The sequence below is a fragment of the Salvia miltiorrhiza genome, chromosome 1 (genome assembly GCF_028751815.1).
Source record: "Salvia miltiorrhiza cultivar Shanhuang (shh) chromosome 1, IMPLAD_Smil_shh, whole genome shotgun sequence".
NCBI classification, from domain to species: Eukaryota; Viridiplantae; Streptophyta; class Magnoliopsida; order Lamiales; family Lamiaceae; genus Salvia; species Salvia miltiorrhiza.
In genome coordinates, this window is record NC_080387.1 from 52,336,754 (window position 1) to 52,351,016 (window position 14,263).

Sequence of the window (14,263 nt, forward strand, 5' to 3'; positions counted from 1 at the left end):
TGAGCTCAAAGATCATATATTTAGACACTAACAACCCACAGATAATTTATGAGATGATTTTCCTAAGAAATATTGAATGTGAATGAAGTTGAAAATACAAAAAGTGTATCAAAATAAAAATATTGCATTGATTCACTTATCGTGGATGGACCAAAAAAACAAAATAAACACACTTTTTAAAGTATATTTTAAAATGCATACATTAAAATGTCTATAGTGTTTATGATCTTCCCCATTACTTTTCCTTAGGGTACGTTCTCTTTGGTTGTAAATTTATTTTGAGAAAAAGAAGGATAAACAAAATTTCACCCTTTAAATCCTTCCTTTCTTTTCCCACATTTTCTACTTGACCATTTATACTAACAAGGAGAGATAATATTATCCCTCCAAAAATGGTGTGATAATATTATCCTTTCTTTTCCCACATTTTCTACTTGACCATTTATACTAACAAGGAGAGATAATATTATCCCTCCAAAAATGATGTGATAATATTATCCCTTCTTTGTAGTGTAAATGAGAAATGAGTAAGGGTCAAGTAGGAAATGTAAAAAAAAAGAAAGAAATGATTTAAAGGGTGAAATTTTATTTATCTTTCATTTTCCCATGATAAATTTACAATCAAATAAAACGCACCCTTATTTTAAATTTGTATCAGTGTCGGGCTCATCCTTATTATTATTATTATTATTATTTTTAAGAGTGAAGTGTCAGACTCATCCTTATTCCTTGAGAAAGGGGGAATTCAGAAACATCAGTATTCAGTACTCAAAAGGGAATATGTCATTTTTCTTTTGTTTTCTTGTTTTTCGTAAGAGAATGGACTCAAAACTAAGACAACAGAGAGCTCTTTAATGATTTCTTTAATTCTTTTCTGTTTTCTCCATTACAATTTTAAGCTGTGGATGGAAGTTGAGAAAACTGATATTAGAACTAGTGAAAGATGATTATAGTAATCAAACTATTGTGAATAAATCCTGAGCAGAAGTATAAGAAAATTCTACAATAAGCTTCAAGGCAATCCAAACTATATACACTCACATATTGGGGAAAGTTGAAGCAGAACTGCAGAGCAGGGTGTGGGAGTCAAGTGGAAGAACCAGCAACCGCACCGGAGTTTGGCAGACGCCTCAAATGTGTTGAGATGGGCAACACAAGCACGTTCCGATGGCGATGCGCCACTCCTGCTGTTTTCCCCCGAAACTGTTAGTCCAACAGGCAACCAGGGCTTGTTCCAATTAAAGAGTAAATCTTCAAAACGCTGGGAATCACGTATTGTTTCAATCAACAAAAAACCTATGCTTTACCATTTCCTTTCCTTGAGATTAGTACACAACATGGAGGGAGGGATGCAAACTCATAAACCCTGTTTCTCTTTCCCCCTCAATATACGAATTTCCAATCCCCAACCAACGGAACTCACTCCCTCTACACTGCACAAACAGCCGTTAGTCCAATGCCAGAATGATGTAAAGCTTATCATGGAGATGTTTTCCAATCAAATTGAAGGTTATTGAAACCATTAACTGCACCGAGACCACCGGTGAGCAGTTGGTTGCTCATATCCTGCTGTTGTGAATTCATGCCCTGTTCTCGTGCCATTGCCATGGCTACTCTCCCATTCATGGAAAGAGAGTTATTAGCAAGCGCTGCTCGGATCCCATTTACCATGGCAGATTGGCCAAGCCCGTTGCCCATACTCCCAAACCCTGAAACACCCATACCGGGGTTGCCATTAGCTACTCCAGTTCCTACGAGGATATTGCCCCCGCTAACACTGCCATTACTGCTTGTTGACAACATTCCGTTAACATGTTTCACATCACCACCCATCATCCCCAAGCCTGCCATACCACCCCCAGGAAGCTGAGAAGACATCATCATGTCGTGTATGATTTTTTGGACAGAGCTCTGTGAATCATTTGCATCTGCATCACCAGAAAGAGTAGGTTGTGGCATTGAAATATTTGGCGAACTCGCAGAATTCACATGACCTCCTGATAATGGACCATGTGAAGCCAGTTGTTGATTGTTAGACGATGGGGGTGTCGAGGAACGGAAAGGGGACGGAGGTGGTTGAGACTGTGGCATGGTGTTCGAAGATCCTGGAGATGGCATTTGAACGCTATTACCACCATAAGGGCTGTTAATACTGGACATCGGATTTTGCTGTCGAGAATTCCTCGAATTTTGATGAAGAAGCCCAACAATTGTACTGGTAGATGCAGTAGTAGTAGCTGAGTTCGCAGGATTATTAACACTAGGCGTACCAGCCGCAGAAGCAAGTTGTGTAGCAGCACCCGCAACAGAACTATCATTGATTGAGTTTTGACCTGTTTGCTGTTGAGGCTGCTGCTGCTGTTGTAGCTGACTGTCAGGTTGTGGAGGTTGTCCTTGAAATGCAGGTGAATGATTTGTTCTCCGAGGAAACTTCGCCAAACTCTCTGTAGAAATAATATAACAATTTTGGTCACACATAACAATCCTGCATATGCAGGGGTCGAAAAAACAACTTGGAATCATAACTGAGAGGGGTATGGTTGTTATCATGATTCAGAAATCAGAAGGCCCTTCATAGCCAATCTTGGAGATAAGATCAGTCAAAACAACTGTAATTCCCAAATATTACTTCTTGTCATTTAATATCTACTGTCAAAGTCGTTAAAAGCACCCCACCAGGTTATTACATAAAGCTAGAGTTGTATGATTCAGTTTCAAGCTTCCAATACAATAAAAGTCTTAGTACAAAAAAAGCTTACCCATAGGACCTGAACCAGTTTCACGGCTATAATCAATCAGATCCTTCATACTATTGACGACTTCTGATATCTGCAATGTTGAAGTGAACATAAAAAATCAACAATGGGAAGTATTTCAAGTATAGAGCTGTAACTTTAGCAAATAGCAAGCCTCAAGGAAACATGGAATTTCAGGAACGACCTCAACTGAACTTCTACCTCTTAGTACAGCATAAGACATGCAACTGACTAATACCTTTAGCAACTACCATACATCATTAATGAAGCTGGGTCAGAGGTCGTTTTTTTACAACATACAAGAGAAGGCTAGATATAATCATCTATATGCTAATCACCAACAATGGGAAAAGAGTTATAAAATCCAAGGTAATGCACATTTTAGTCACTCATTGTGATTTTCAGATGACCAAGTGCAGAATAAAGAAATGCAAAGGACATTGTCGCTCCCTCTTGATGAAAAAAACTACAACCTAATAACAATCCCCACTTCTAAAATAATTAGGGTAACTATCATACCTACTAAGAGTAAAGGCAACTATCATGGCCTTAGCAAGGGAACATGTCTATAGTATAAAAACTTTGAAGTTAGTTGAAAAGAATAGCAGTTAGAACATTACAGCCACCAAGTAAGCACACAGCTCATACTAGTTATAGTTTTCGATCATGGCAGAATCTTTAGTTTGCTCCTAACAAGTAACAACTAACACATATAGAGTACAGATCGCCTCTAGCATTCTTGCAATTGTACCAAGGAATCAGAGCCAAACTCAACATGGTTTTTAACAATGAAACTGGAAAGGACTAGTTGAAGAAATGCATATTACCTGCAGGCATCGCACATATCTCTTCGTATATCCCAAATCATTTACTAATGGAACTTCCAGAGCTTTGGCCAGCTGACGTGCAGACGCAACAAACCTGAAAGGCAAAATTGCAGGTTGATAATTGGAAACACATTTATATACCATATGGAGGAAGCAAATCCCCAAGCACTAAAATAGCAGTAATTTAAGATTAACATAAATAGTATAATGTCTTTCTCATGAATGAGTTTCTCTAGGCAACTAGTCATAATTCCTTTGATGCAGACAAAATTGTTGAAACAAAATTTGATAGACAAATAAGAAATTTATCTTCAAATTAGCATAAGATTTTTCAGGCAAGGATGTCAACATAAAAGATAGTAACCCTTGTATTGGTTATTTGTGATTAATTGCAATCTTAGACTAATGGTCAATTGATGAATTTTTCTCACTTCCACACTTCTAAAGACTAGAAGGTCAACACGACATCATCTTTCCCACATGAGCACATATTTTTTCTCTACCACTTCATCCCAAGGCTTTGTTAAACCAGTGGAAGTTAGCAAGAGAAACAAATTCAAACGAGAATGAGCTTTTACATTTAAGATCTGAAACAATTCTAGAAAACAGTAGCAAGGTAACTAAAATAAAAACAGACGACCTGATTGAATAACGAAAGCAGCTACCGTACCTAACAGATTATGCTTAACTAATTTGATGCCAAATGAATGGAGCTAAGGTTAACGACTACAACATTATGTATACTTGTCGAGTGACTTAATAAACAAAGTAACCCAAAAAAATAGTTGAATATATTGTGAGTGAAGAAATGAATTTATTACTCCCCTCGTCCCGCTTTAAATAACCCAAAAAAATTGGGCACGGAGATTAAGAATTGTGTGATAAGAGAGTAAAGTGGTGATGGGACAATCCAAAAAGTAGTACTCCCTCCGTCTCACAAAAACATGAACGTTTTTCCATTTTGGGGTGTCTCACAAAACCATGAGCCTTTCCATTTTAGTACATCATGGCCCACCACTACTTTTCCTTAATTAATTAATTACTCTCACAACACCTTTTAAAGTGGGACCCATTTTCCACTTACTTTAAGTCTCAACTAACATTTCTTAAAACCCGTGCATTTCTCTTTGTTCATGTTTTTGTTAGACGGAGGGAGTATTAATTTAAATGCTTAATTTTATTTTTAGCAAGGTAACTAATATAAAAACAGATGACCTGAATAACGAAAGCAGCTACCGTACCTAACAGAATATGCTTAACTAATTTGATGCCAAATGAATGGAGCTAAGGTTAACGACTACAACATTATGTATACGACATGACTAACTTAATAAACAAAGTACCTTTATAAATAGATATTAAATACTACTTGCCAAAAAAATAGATGAATAATTTGCATTTAAAAGATCCTCAGAAGGTATGTAACACAAACTCACATGTTGCAATTGTTCTGTAGCTCGGAAACAGAGGTACTGGGAGACGCATTTTGGGTAGCAGCCTGGTACTTCTGGGCAGCAGTGCCAAGCTGGCTAACCTGCAGTTCAAATAGTGATGTTAGATATGGCACATTTTACAAACCAAAATATATAAATTGTATGCGGAAAAAAAACTTTATATATGTGAATGCAACTGGTCAACCTGAGGAATCAGCAACCTTCTTGGGATAAGCTCTTCATGACGCCGAGCACAAAATTCCCAGGAGCATATCTGACAAAATTATTAACAGAAAAAGAATGTGATTACATAAGTACAAATTTAAACAACGAAAAGCATGATCGAAAGCTTTTATCTAACCTTGAGATCAGGAGAGAATACAATTCGCAGCTGACCATCACGCACAACACGAAGTTGCTCAAAGACACTCTCTTGTATAGCTTTAGCGTAGTCCAGAACAATTTGCCCAGCAGGATTTTGATACTCTCGGGGCATATCGACATAGAGCAATTCTTCTATAGTTCCACTTTCATATTTTATTTTAAATAGTCTGGGCAAAACCTCGACAGTTGCCTCTGGTAGTAGAAAAACAAAATTTAGTAGTTAGATGTTATACTAACTCTTTCCTATCTATTTCACATTTCAATAGTAATGCCCTTTAAAGTTCTGGAGAATGACACTCTTAGGCACATTCTTCCAAACAGAACCGCAGAGAATCAATAACTGAGCAGACCAATTTATCGCAGAGAGGAAACAATCCAACAAATAATGTAGCAGAACCGAGAGATATACGCACCAAATCCACGCCCAGGCTTGCGGTTGCAAATCTCACAGTGCCAGACATCCTGTATATAGACAATGAGGATCGTATTAACTTCAAAACTATAATAGGTGAACAAATGGATCTAGAAGCTACGGTCAAAGAGAGTAGCTGACGTTTGAGTAAAGAAAAGGTTTAGTTATATATTAAACCTGGTGACAATAATTAAAGAACTAATAATGGCTTAAGCCCGACACACCTGAGGGAAAACTCCAGTAGTTTGGCGACCGCTTCCATACATCGAAACACACCACTTTTTCTTGGCATTGGGTGCAAAATATTCAGCTACAAATTTCCTCCAAAACTCAATGTTGTTGTCCTACAAAACAATAATACAAAATCATCAAATGACAACTCACTTTAGGCATTGAAAAGGAGACTTTGCTTATATTTAAGCAATCAAATCAATGGAAACATCTTACTTCAGGTCTGTGTTGTTGCTGATACATGTAATGTGTCAGCCTCCGAGCACACATTCCAGGCTCATAGACAGGTTTTACGGGAGACCTAACAGGCAAATTCTGCGGTTGGAACTGTTGTTGTAATGGCGATCTTTGTTGAGGCATAGCTTTTAAGAGCTGCTGCTGCTGTTGAATTTGCATAAGCCTCTGTTGATGCAAAATCTGTGCGGCTGCAGCAGCCTGAGAGGACTGCCGGGACAGAAGGAGCTGTTGCTGTTGCTGCTGCTGTTGCTGTTGATGGTGCAAAAATAAAGAAGGGTCTGATTGCTGGGGTTCCAGCTTGACAGGGCCCAAGCTTCTCATACTTTGGAGTTGTTGAGGTTCCATCTTTACCGAACTCAAAGTCCTCAAAGCTTGCAGTTGCTGTGAGGCTTGCTCATTGGTGGTTTGTGGCTCTAGCTTAACATGTCCCGCACCTCCTAAACCTGCACGCATTGCCTGAAATTGTTGATGCTGATGCTGATGCTGCTGTTGTTGTTGCTGCTGCTGCTGTTGTTGTTGTTGTTGCTGCGAATTGGGAACAGAAAACTGTTGTAACTGCTGCTGATTATGTTGAAAACTTTGTGGATCAAGCTGTTGAGCTTGTTGCTGTTCAGACAACATCTGGTTGCTGGAAGGGTTTGAGAATTGTTGCTGTCCTTGTCCGTGACCAGATGAGTTTGGATTGGCTGCAATAGAAGTAGATATATAAGAAGAAGGAGTGTTGAATCCCATCCCATTTCCATTACTAGAAAGTGGAACAGACTGGGGACCACCATCAACAAGTGCCCGTGGAAAGCTACCTGGACCAGACAAACCAGAACTTGAGCCTCCATTTCCAAATGACTGGTGAAGCAGAGACGAAACGTTGGGACCATTTCCGAGCATATTCATGTTTGTGAACTGATTGCGCGGCGACACTAAAGAAGGAAATGCATTCTGGGAGGGCATCCCACCTCCTTGCCCACCCAACAACCCGGAATTTGATCTTAACAATGAAGGCGGAACCGGCTGGGCTCCACCATGCGGAGGGGGAGGCCCTTGCGGCACCATATTTGCAGAAACCAGCACAGTCTATCCTACAACAGCCTCAGTTACTCCCACACTCTAAATCACATTAATCTAGAAATTCACTACCATAATGCAAACAAGACTACAACCTAGTGGGAAAATGGTACAATTTGACCAGAGTTTAAACAGACAACCAATCATTAGAAGCTCTGGGATGTTTAATGTGAGCAACAGCAAAAGGATAGGCCTCGCAGATGAGGTTCTCGAAATATGTTGTGCCAAATCCACGTCGATTATCAAAACCTTTGAAACCAGAGAAGCTAGCTTTACTGGTGAACATCCTAACTTTTGGATTCTCTTCTATCCAAGTTGCAGTGTTTCACCAGCTATCTGGTCAATCCCTGCACATAAACAGTCGAATCAGATTCCTCTACTACATGTAAGCAAAGAGAGCAAGGTAAACATATGTAAGTATAAGCCAAATCATTTTAAACAAATCTTTTAGAGACCAAAATGACCACTAGACGATATTATTCTTACTTTAGAAAAAAGGATAACTAAATTAAATGCATCAACAAACAAATTACTAAACTGAACTTCCTAAACAACAGAAAACAATTAGCCAAAATTAGCGTACAAAAAACGAACAAACAGCAAAAACTCGATCCAACCCTAATTTTCAAAGAAAAGACGAAGAACACTCGATCTAAAGCCAAGAATGATGCGATATTACCTAGGGTTCAAAACTCTAAACACGACACACAGCACGAGAGGGGGCAAGAACTCACACACACAGCGCGCGCGCAAGGCTTAAAAACTCGATTACTGACAATAATGCGAATTACACTAGCTACGCAGTGCACACACTTACAGAAGCAATGATTTCAACTCGCAATCCGTTAAATCCTCGTAATTGAAGTTAAAAACTTATACAATGTTTTTTCCTCTTTTAGCTCTTTCGAGCGTCAATATGAATGAATTCCGCTTCCCCACTCCAAGGAAACCCCAAAGTCAAGAGCGCACAAGCGCAACAAAACATGTGTGTTTCCGCAGTGTTTGTATGAGACAGATATCGCGAAAAAAGTCGTCCCCAAATCTTTCAGCGAAACTAGAGAGAGAGGCAGACAGTTTATTTGAGCTCACTTTTTAGAGAGAGAGAGAGAGGGATGAACAGAGAGAGAGGGGTATGTGAGCCTTAGAGGGGTTTTTATTGCGGACGTCAAAATTCTATTTGATTGGATTGAATTTTTTCTTTCTCGTTTCATTCTCTCTCTAAACGAAGTCAAATCCTCTTCCTTCTTATGCTTATGGATGAATGTATGCGTATGTATGTATGTATCCAATGATTGTATGTATCATCATTATTAGCTAACACAGCTCACCATATTGGGTGGATGTCTCTTTTTTGGCCTCTCAAATTTGCTTAATTTACCAAGTTGCCACTAGATTTTTATTGGATGTGGGCGCGAATTGAAGACTATTGTGGAAACCTATTACATATAGGCGTGATTGTTTAAGAATGTCTTTTTAAATCATAAATATTCCTTCGGTCCAATAGGTAATTGCTCATTATTTTTCCACACGACCATTAAAAAAAATAATTATTAAAAAATAAAAATAATAAAAAATAGTAAAACCTACAATTGTTAGTGAGAAAATATGATTTTTTTAACAGACCATTATCAATGTGACAGATGAAAAAAAAAAGTGGGTCATTATTAATAGGACGAAGAGAGTATTATTTTACATATTTTCTGTGAATATTGTTCGCGTTTAATTTAGAGTGGACTTTGAAAATCATTATTTTAAAATAATAAAAATACAAATTATTCACTAAAATAAAAATAAAAAAATTAGTCACACGTATTATTTCACATTTCACATAAAAAAACTTAAAATTATTCACTAATTTTTTTTTTAGTTGTGAATTTGAGTTTTTGAGCTATAATTCACAATCAATAATATTTATAGTCATTAATTCAAGTTTTAAAACTTGAATTCGCAACTATAAATAATGTTGGTTATGAATTCGAATTTTAAAGCTCGAATTCATGACTAACACTACTTTTAGTTGTAATTGACGCTTTAAAACTCAAATTCACAATTAGCACTATTTCTAATTGTGGATTAAGCTTTAAAAAATGAATTCACAACCAACACTAGCTATTCAATTGTTAATTCACGATTTAAAGTTTAATTTTACAGCTAAAATTAGTGCTTGTTGTGAATTCAAGCTTTAAAATTCAAATTCACAATCAACACTAATTATAGTTGTGAATTCAATGTTTAAAACTCGAAGTTCACGTCTAATGTTATTTATAGTTGTGAATTCAAGCTTGAAGTATGCAGTTGTGAATTCGAGTTTTAAAACTTGATTACACAACTATAAATAATACTAGTTGTGAATCCGAGCTTTAAAACTCGAATTCAAAATCAACACTAGTGATTCAGTTGTGTGTTCATATAATTGGTTGTGAATTGAAGAACATTAACAACACAAACTCACCTTGTAAAAATTTTCGATCAATTATAAAGATGAATTTCTTAAAAAAAATAAATTAATATTTGATACTCCCTTCGTCCCACTTCACGTGTCTTGTTTTCCTTTTTGGGTCATTCCACTTCAAATGTCATGTTTCCCTTTATGGAAGATGTTAGTTCCGTGTGCATTTGTTGGCCAAGCAGTAAATGATTAATGTCTAATGTCAAAGGTCTTGGGTTTGAGTCCCATGAGGCACGGTCTTTAAATTTTTTTATTTAATACTGTTAATTTATCAAAAACATAAAAGAAATACACCACTTAATAATCTAATTAACTTTTTTTCTAAATTGTCGTGCCGAAATAAACTGGACACTTGAAGTGGGACAGAGGAGTACAACTAAATTTTTCCATTTCTTATCGAAACATTTCAACCCTATTTTTACACAAACAACACGTAGTTTGATAGTGGAAAATTTCCACTTGAAACATTTATTTGAGATTCAACCACAGGAATACAACATTAATAAACATGAGAGAAATACAGTAGTTAATGAATTATGAATCAATCAAACCTTAAAGCAGTAGGTGTTCAACAACAACAAAAAACTCATTGAAACTTAGCTACGACGAAAATCGATCAAAACTCAAGCAAATTCTCCTCCAACTGATACGCTCTGATCACCACCGTGGTCCTCAAACTCAAACCGCCATCCACGAATCCCAGGCACATCGTTTTCCGATCAATCTCTACCATCATATTCGACCCCCCTCATCTTTCACGTCACATCCTTCCCCGCCAAAACAAGATCAATCTCTGACACCGTCGACCCCACCGCCATCCTCGTGATCGAGTCCGAGCTGAATCACGCCTTGCAAGACTCCACCATCGCCGCGCTCTTGATCCTCGTATTGGATGTCGCCTTCATGAACGCCTTCGTCAACCGCTTGTAGATGGAGTTGTGCACCGCACTGAAGTGCTGCATCATGTTGAGTTTGGTGTCGCCGACTCCATTTTTGTCGATGGAGAAATAGAAATCCATCAAATTGAGACGAACTCCGATGACGGCGATGCCTTTCACGTCGATAAAATACTCATCTGACACATCGCCGATCATGTAGATCGAGTAAGTGTTGATCACCGATCATGTAGATCGAGTAAGTGCTGACCGGATTGATGATCAACGACGTTGTTTTAACAGATCTAGATTTAATTTCAACTGCTAATTTCCTGCGTCGGAATAGGGGAGGCAGAGAGTGTCGGGTAAGTTAAGCTTCGTTGAAGCTTGTTTATGGAGAGAGATATGAGTTCTACTGAGGCCTAGCATGCCGAGGGATGAAGGCGCACAACGACGGCGAATTTCGCCGAAGGAGGTGGCATCGATGAAAGGAGTAAATGTGAGAGAGATGAGAGCAGAGAAAGAGGGAGAGATAAGAGTTTGCGTGAGCAGAGATAGAGAGAAGTGCGTGAGAAGAGAGAGAGAGAGCATAGAGAAACAAATTGAATGTTATGGGTAAATTTTTATTTTTGCACAAAAGGGCTAATTTTTAAGTTTTTTTTTTATGTGTGTGGACAATTTTTATTTTTACTATTGCAAAGTGGATATTTTCATACATTGACTCTTTAATTTATTGAATTATCTTTTAATTTTATATATTTATTTTAATTTTAATAATTTATAAAGTGTCATTGAGATCATTAATTTTATAAAATTACATACAAATCAAAGTTCGAAAAGGATTTATTTCAATAACAATGTATGAAATATAAAATTAAAATAAAGATGTAAAATAAAAAAAATAACGCAAGCGTGTGCTAAATGTAAATGGTGCTTACATGAAATATGTTCCATACCATTTCTCTAAGACTAATATCTATATTTATTATTTTTTAATTTTCTAGTCTAGTTTACTAACGTATCATTCATAGAGAAATTTTCTTCAACTTTTATGGGAGGTTTACAAAATGCAAGTCAACTTACGAAATAGGGAATTTTACTTTTTCTTAAACCAACTTGCAAATAATTTATTTTGCAATAAAAAATTTACACAAGTTGAGACAACTCACATCGTGTGGAGGGGAATTAACCATATTATGCACTTGATAAAACGAGACTCGGAATTCGGAGCAGTCTCAAACTAATTGAGTAAGGTGTTGATGATTTATCTTTTTCTTTCTTTATCGTTTTTTGTTTGAATTTCGGGAAAAGTTTATTGTTATTAAGATATAAATAAATTGAGTCGATTCGAATTAATTGTAATTATTTTAAATATAATCTCTTTTTAGACAAAAATATAATATAAATTTTAATTGAAGTGAATTGAGTGGAGTTTAAACTTGAACTAACATTTGCATCCCGTGCAATGCATTGGAAAATATTTTAAATTTATATATTTATATAAAATTAATACTAATTCAATTATTATACTTATAAATTTAATAAAAATTAATTTTAATTGAATAATATTTTAATTGGATAATATTTGAATTGAATATTGAAAAAAAATCACAATTATAAAATTGATATTAAAAACAAAAACAAAAAAAATAAGTTAAAAAAATTAAAAATAAAATACTAATTAAATATATTTATTCAAAAAAACATGAGAGAGACCCCTCAAAAAAAAACATGAGAGAGGAGAGGAATTTATAAAACTTTAATATTTAAACAAATTTAATTTTTACGGTTTAAATCAAATATTTTCATAAAATATATCATATTAAAGCTCTTATCGTGATCTTTAAGTTGATATGCATATTAAGTATTTTACAATTAATCGAATTTCACAATTTTGAAAAGAAATGTAACAACTTATAAGAAGTTAATGAAAATAAAAATAAAAAGAAAAATATATAGTTTAAACATAAACCCATTGAAAACTCTCTTTTTAATATAGTATAGACTACTCGAATATATGTAAAATTTGAGCGAGCTTTAAGATATTCGACTTGATAAGCTTGCGAGCTTCACTTGGCTTACCAATCATTTTACTATTTTACTTTTTTTTAGGGGGAATCAACAGAATTTATTAACTCATATCCCGATGAATCAAGTCCAAGAGCCAGCTCGAAAAATTCGATTCCCAAATCTTTACATCATGGCAAAAAATAGCACATTTTACTATTTTACTTTTAACACTAGTATATGCCCATTCGTGCGATGCACGACAGACATCGAAATTAAATGATAAATTTAAATAATAAATAAATAAATAAAATAATATAAAAAATACAAAATATGTTTTAAAATTAATTATAATAATTCACATCAATTATTCAATAAATTCTGAATTTAAAAATATAAATTTTCAATTTATACAAAGTGTAATGATATTATAGTTATTAAATAAATTTAAAAATGATTCGATAATGAAAATTTGCATTATGCGTATTATTATATAGTATTATTAATCATAATAAATATTTTTCACATATAAACATAAATAAAAAGTTGTAGTAAATTTTTAATGAGGAGATAGAAAATAAAATATTTTAAATTTTTCATGACTTATTCATTTTAAATTCATTTTTGATAATTTTTATACTATATTAAATTTAAGATACATATTGATTTTTTTCATGAATCAAATTTGATGATGTTTAGAAAAATAATTAAATTATAAAAAAATAAAAAGAAAAAATAGTAAAAATTTTGGTGGAAGAAGAGAGAGAAAAAGAGAAGGAAAACATGGAGGGAAAAAACTCCTATTTTATATATTATATAGATTATCTATTTTTACAATTTCATGCTAGTCTAGTCGTAATACGAAATAGACAAAATGTGGAGTAATTGATTTTTTTTTTTTTTGAAACAATGCGCACTACAAAATTCGCGCAAAATAGCTACGGAAATTTCCGTAGCTAAAAACACTAATTCCGTAGCTAAACAGTTTTACCTACGGATCGGGAACGGATATCGTCCGTAGGTATATCGCTCGTCGCTAAATTTTTAGCTACGGAAATCCGATCCCTCGCTAATGTTAGCTACGGATTTAGCTACGGAAAATCCCTCGCCGGAGTGTGTCGCCATAATCGTCGTCTAGCGGTCACCAACGGACCTAGCTACGGAAAAATCCGCGCGGAGTAATTGATAGAAGTTACTCTTCATTTCATCAACAATATATATTAAGATGACTTTGAATTATATATTTGCTAGATATCTATATATATAATTAAATAGACGACTAGTTTTTTTAGGGGAATATATTACTAGTATTGAATGATTGTTTGCTAGAGATTATCACATCATTTATTATGTTCGAATTCTACGTTTCAAATTTTTATTTTTATTTTTCCAATTTTCATGCGCATAATGTTGATGGTGTCTCGTGCGTGTGTGCCTTTTTAAGATCGGGACAAGGACATGTGTTTTTTCATTTGACTTAATTACGAATTTTGATCTAATTAACAATACCAAACAAGAACCCCAAATATTGATTTTCCGCAATTAGAATTTTCGTTAATCCAAACTGATGGGCTCTTTAATTATTCTATA

The 14,263-nt window shown here is 35.1% G+C and overlaps 1 protein-coding gene across 3 annotated transcripts; it reads right to left on the bottom strand.

The window, feature by feature from the left end:
- Positions 1 to 947: 947 nt before the first annotated feature.
- Positions 948 to 8,518, bottom strand: LOC130992109 (transcriptional corepressor SEUSS-like). Of its 3 annotated transcripts, XM_057916630.1 has the most exons (12): positions 8,160 to 8,512; positions 7,438 to 7,689; positions 7,081 to 7,351; positions 6,260 to 6,966; positions 6,037 to 6,156; positions 5,814 to 5,862; positions 5,378 to 5,592; positions 5,222 to 5,290; positions 5,020 to 5,117; positions 3,584 to 3,677; positions 2,760 to 2,829; positions 948 to 2,444 (listed from the first exon to the last, which is right to left on the bottom strand). In XM_057916630.1, exons 3-12 carry the CDS (start codon positions 7,328 to 7,330, stop codon positions 1,480 to 1,482), a joined length of 2,637 nt encoding a protein of 878 aa, XP_057772613.1. In that variant the 5' UTR covers positions 7,331 to 7,351; positions 7,438 to 7,689; positions 8,160 to 8,512; the 3' UTR covers positions 948 to 1,479. The 3 variants fall into 3 exon arrangements, with proteins under 3 accessions (XP_057772613.1, XP_057772594.1, XP_057772603.1); XM_057916611.1 differs by having other exon boundaries at positions 6,260 to 7,351; positions 8,160 to 8,518; XM_057916620.1 differs by having other exon boundaries at positions 6,260 to 7,689; positions 8,077 to 8,518.
- Between the last annotated feature and the right edge of the window lie 5,745 nt (positions 8,519 to 14,263).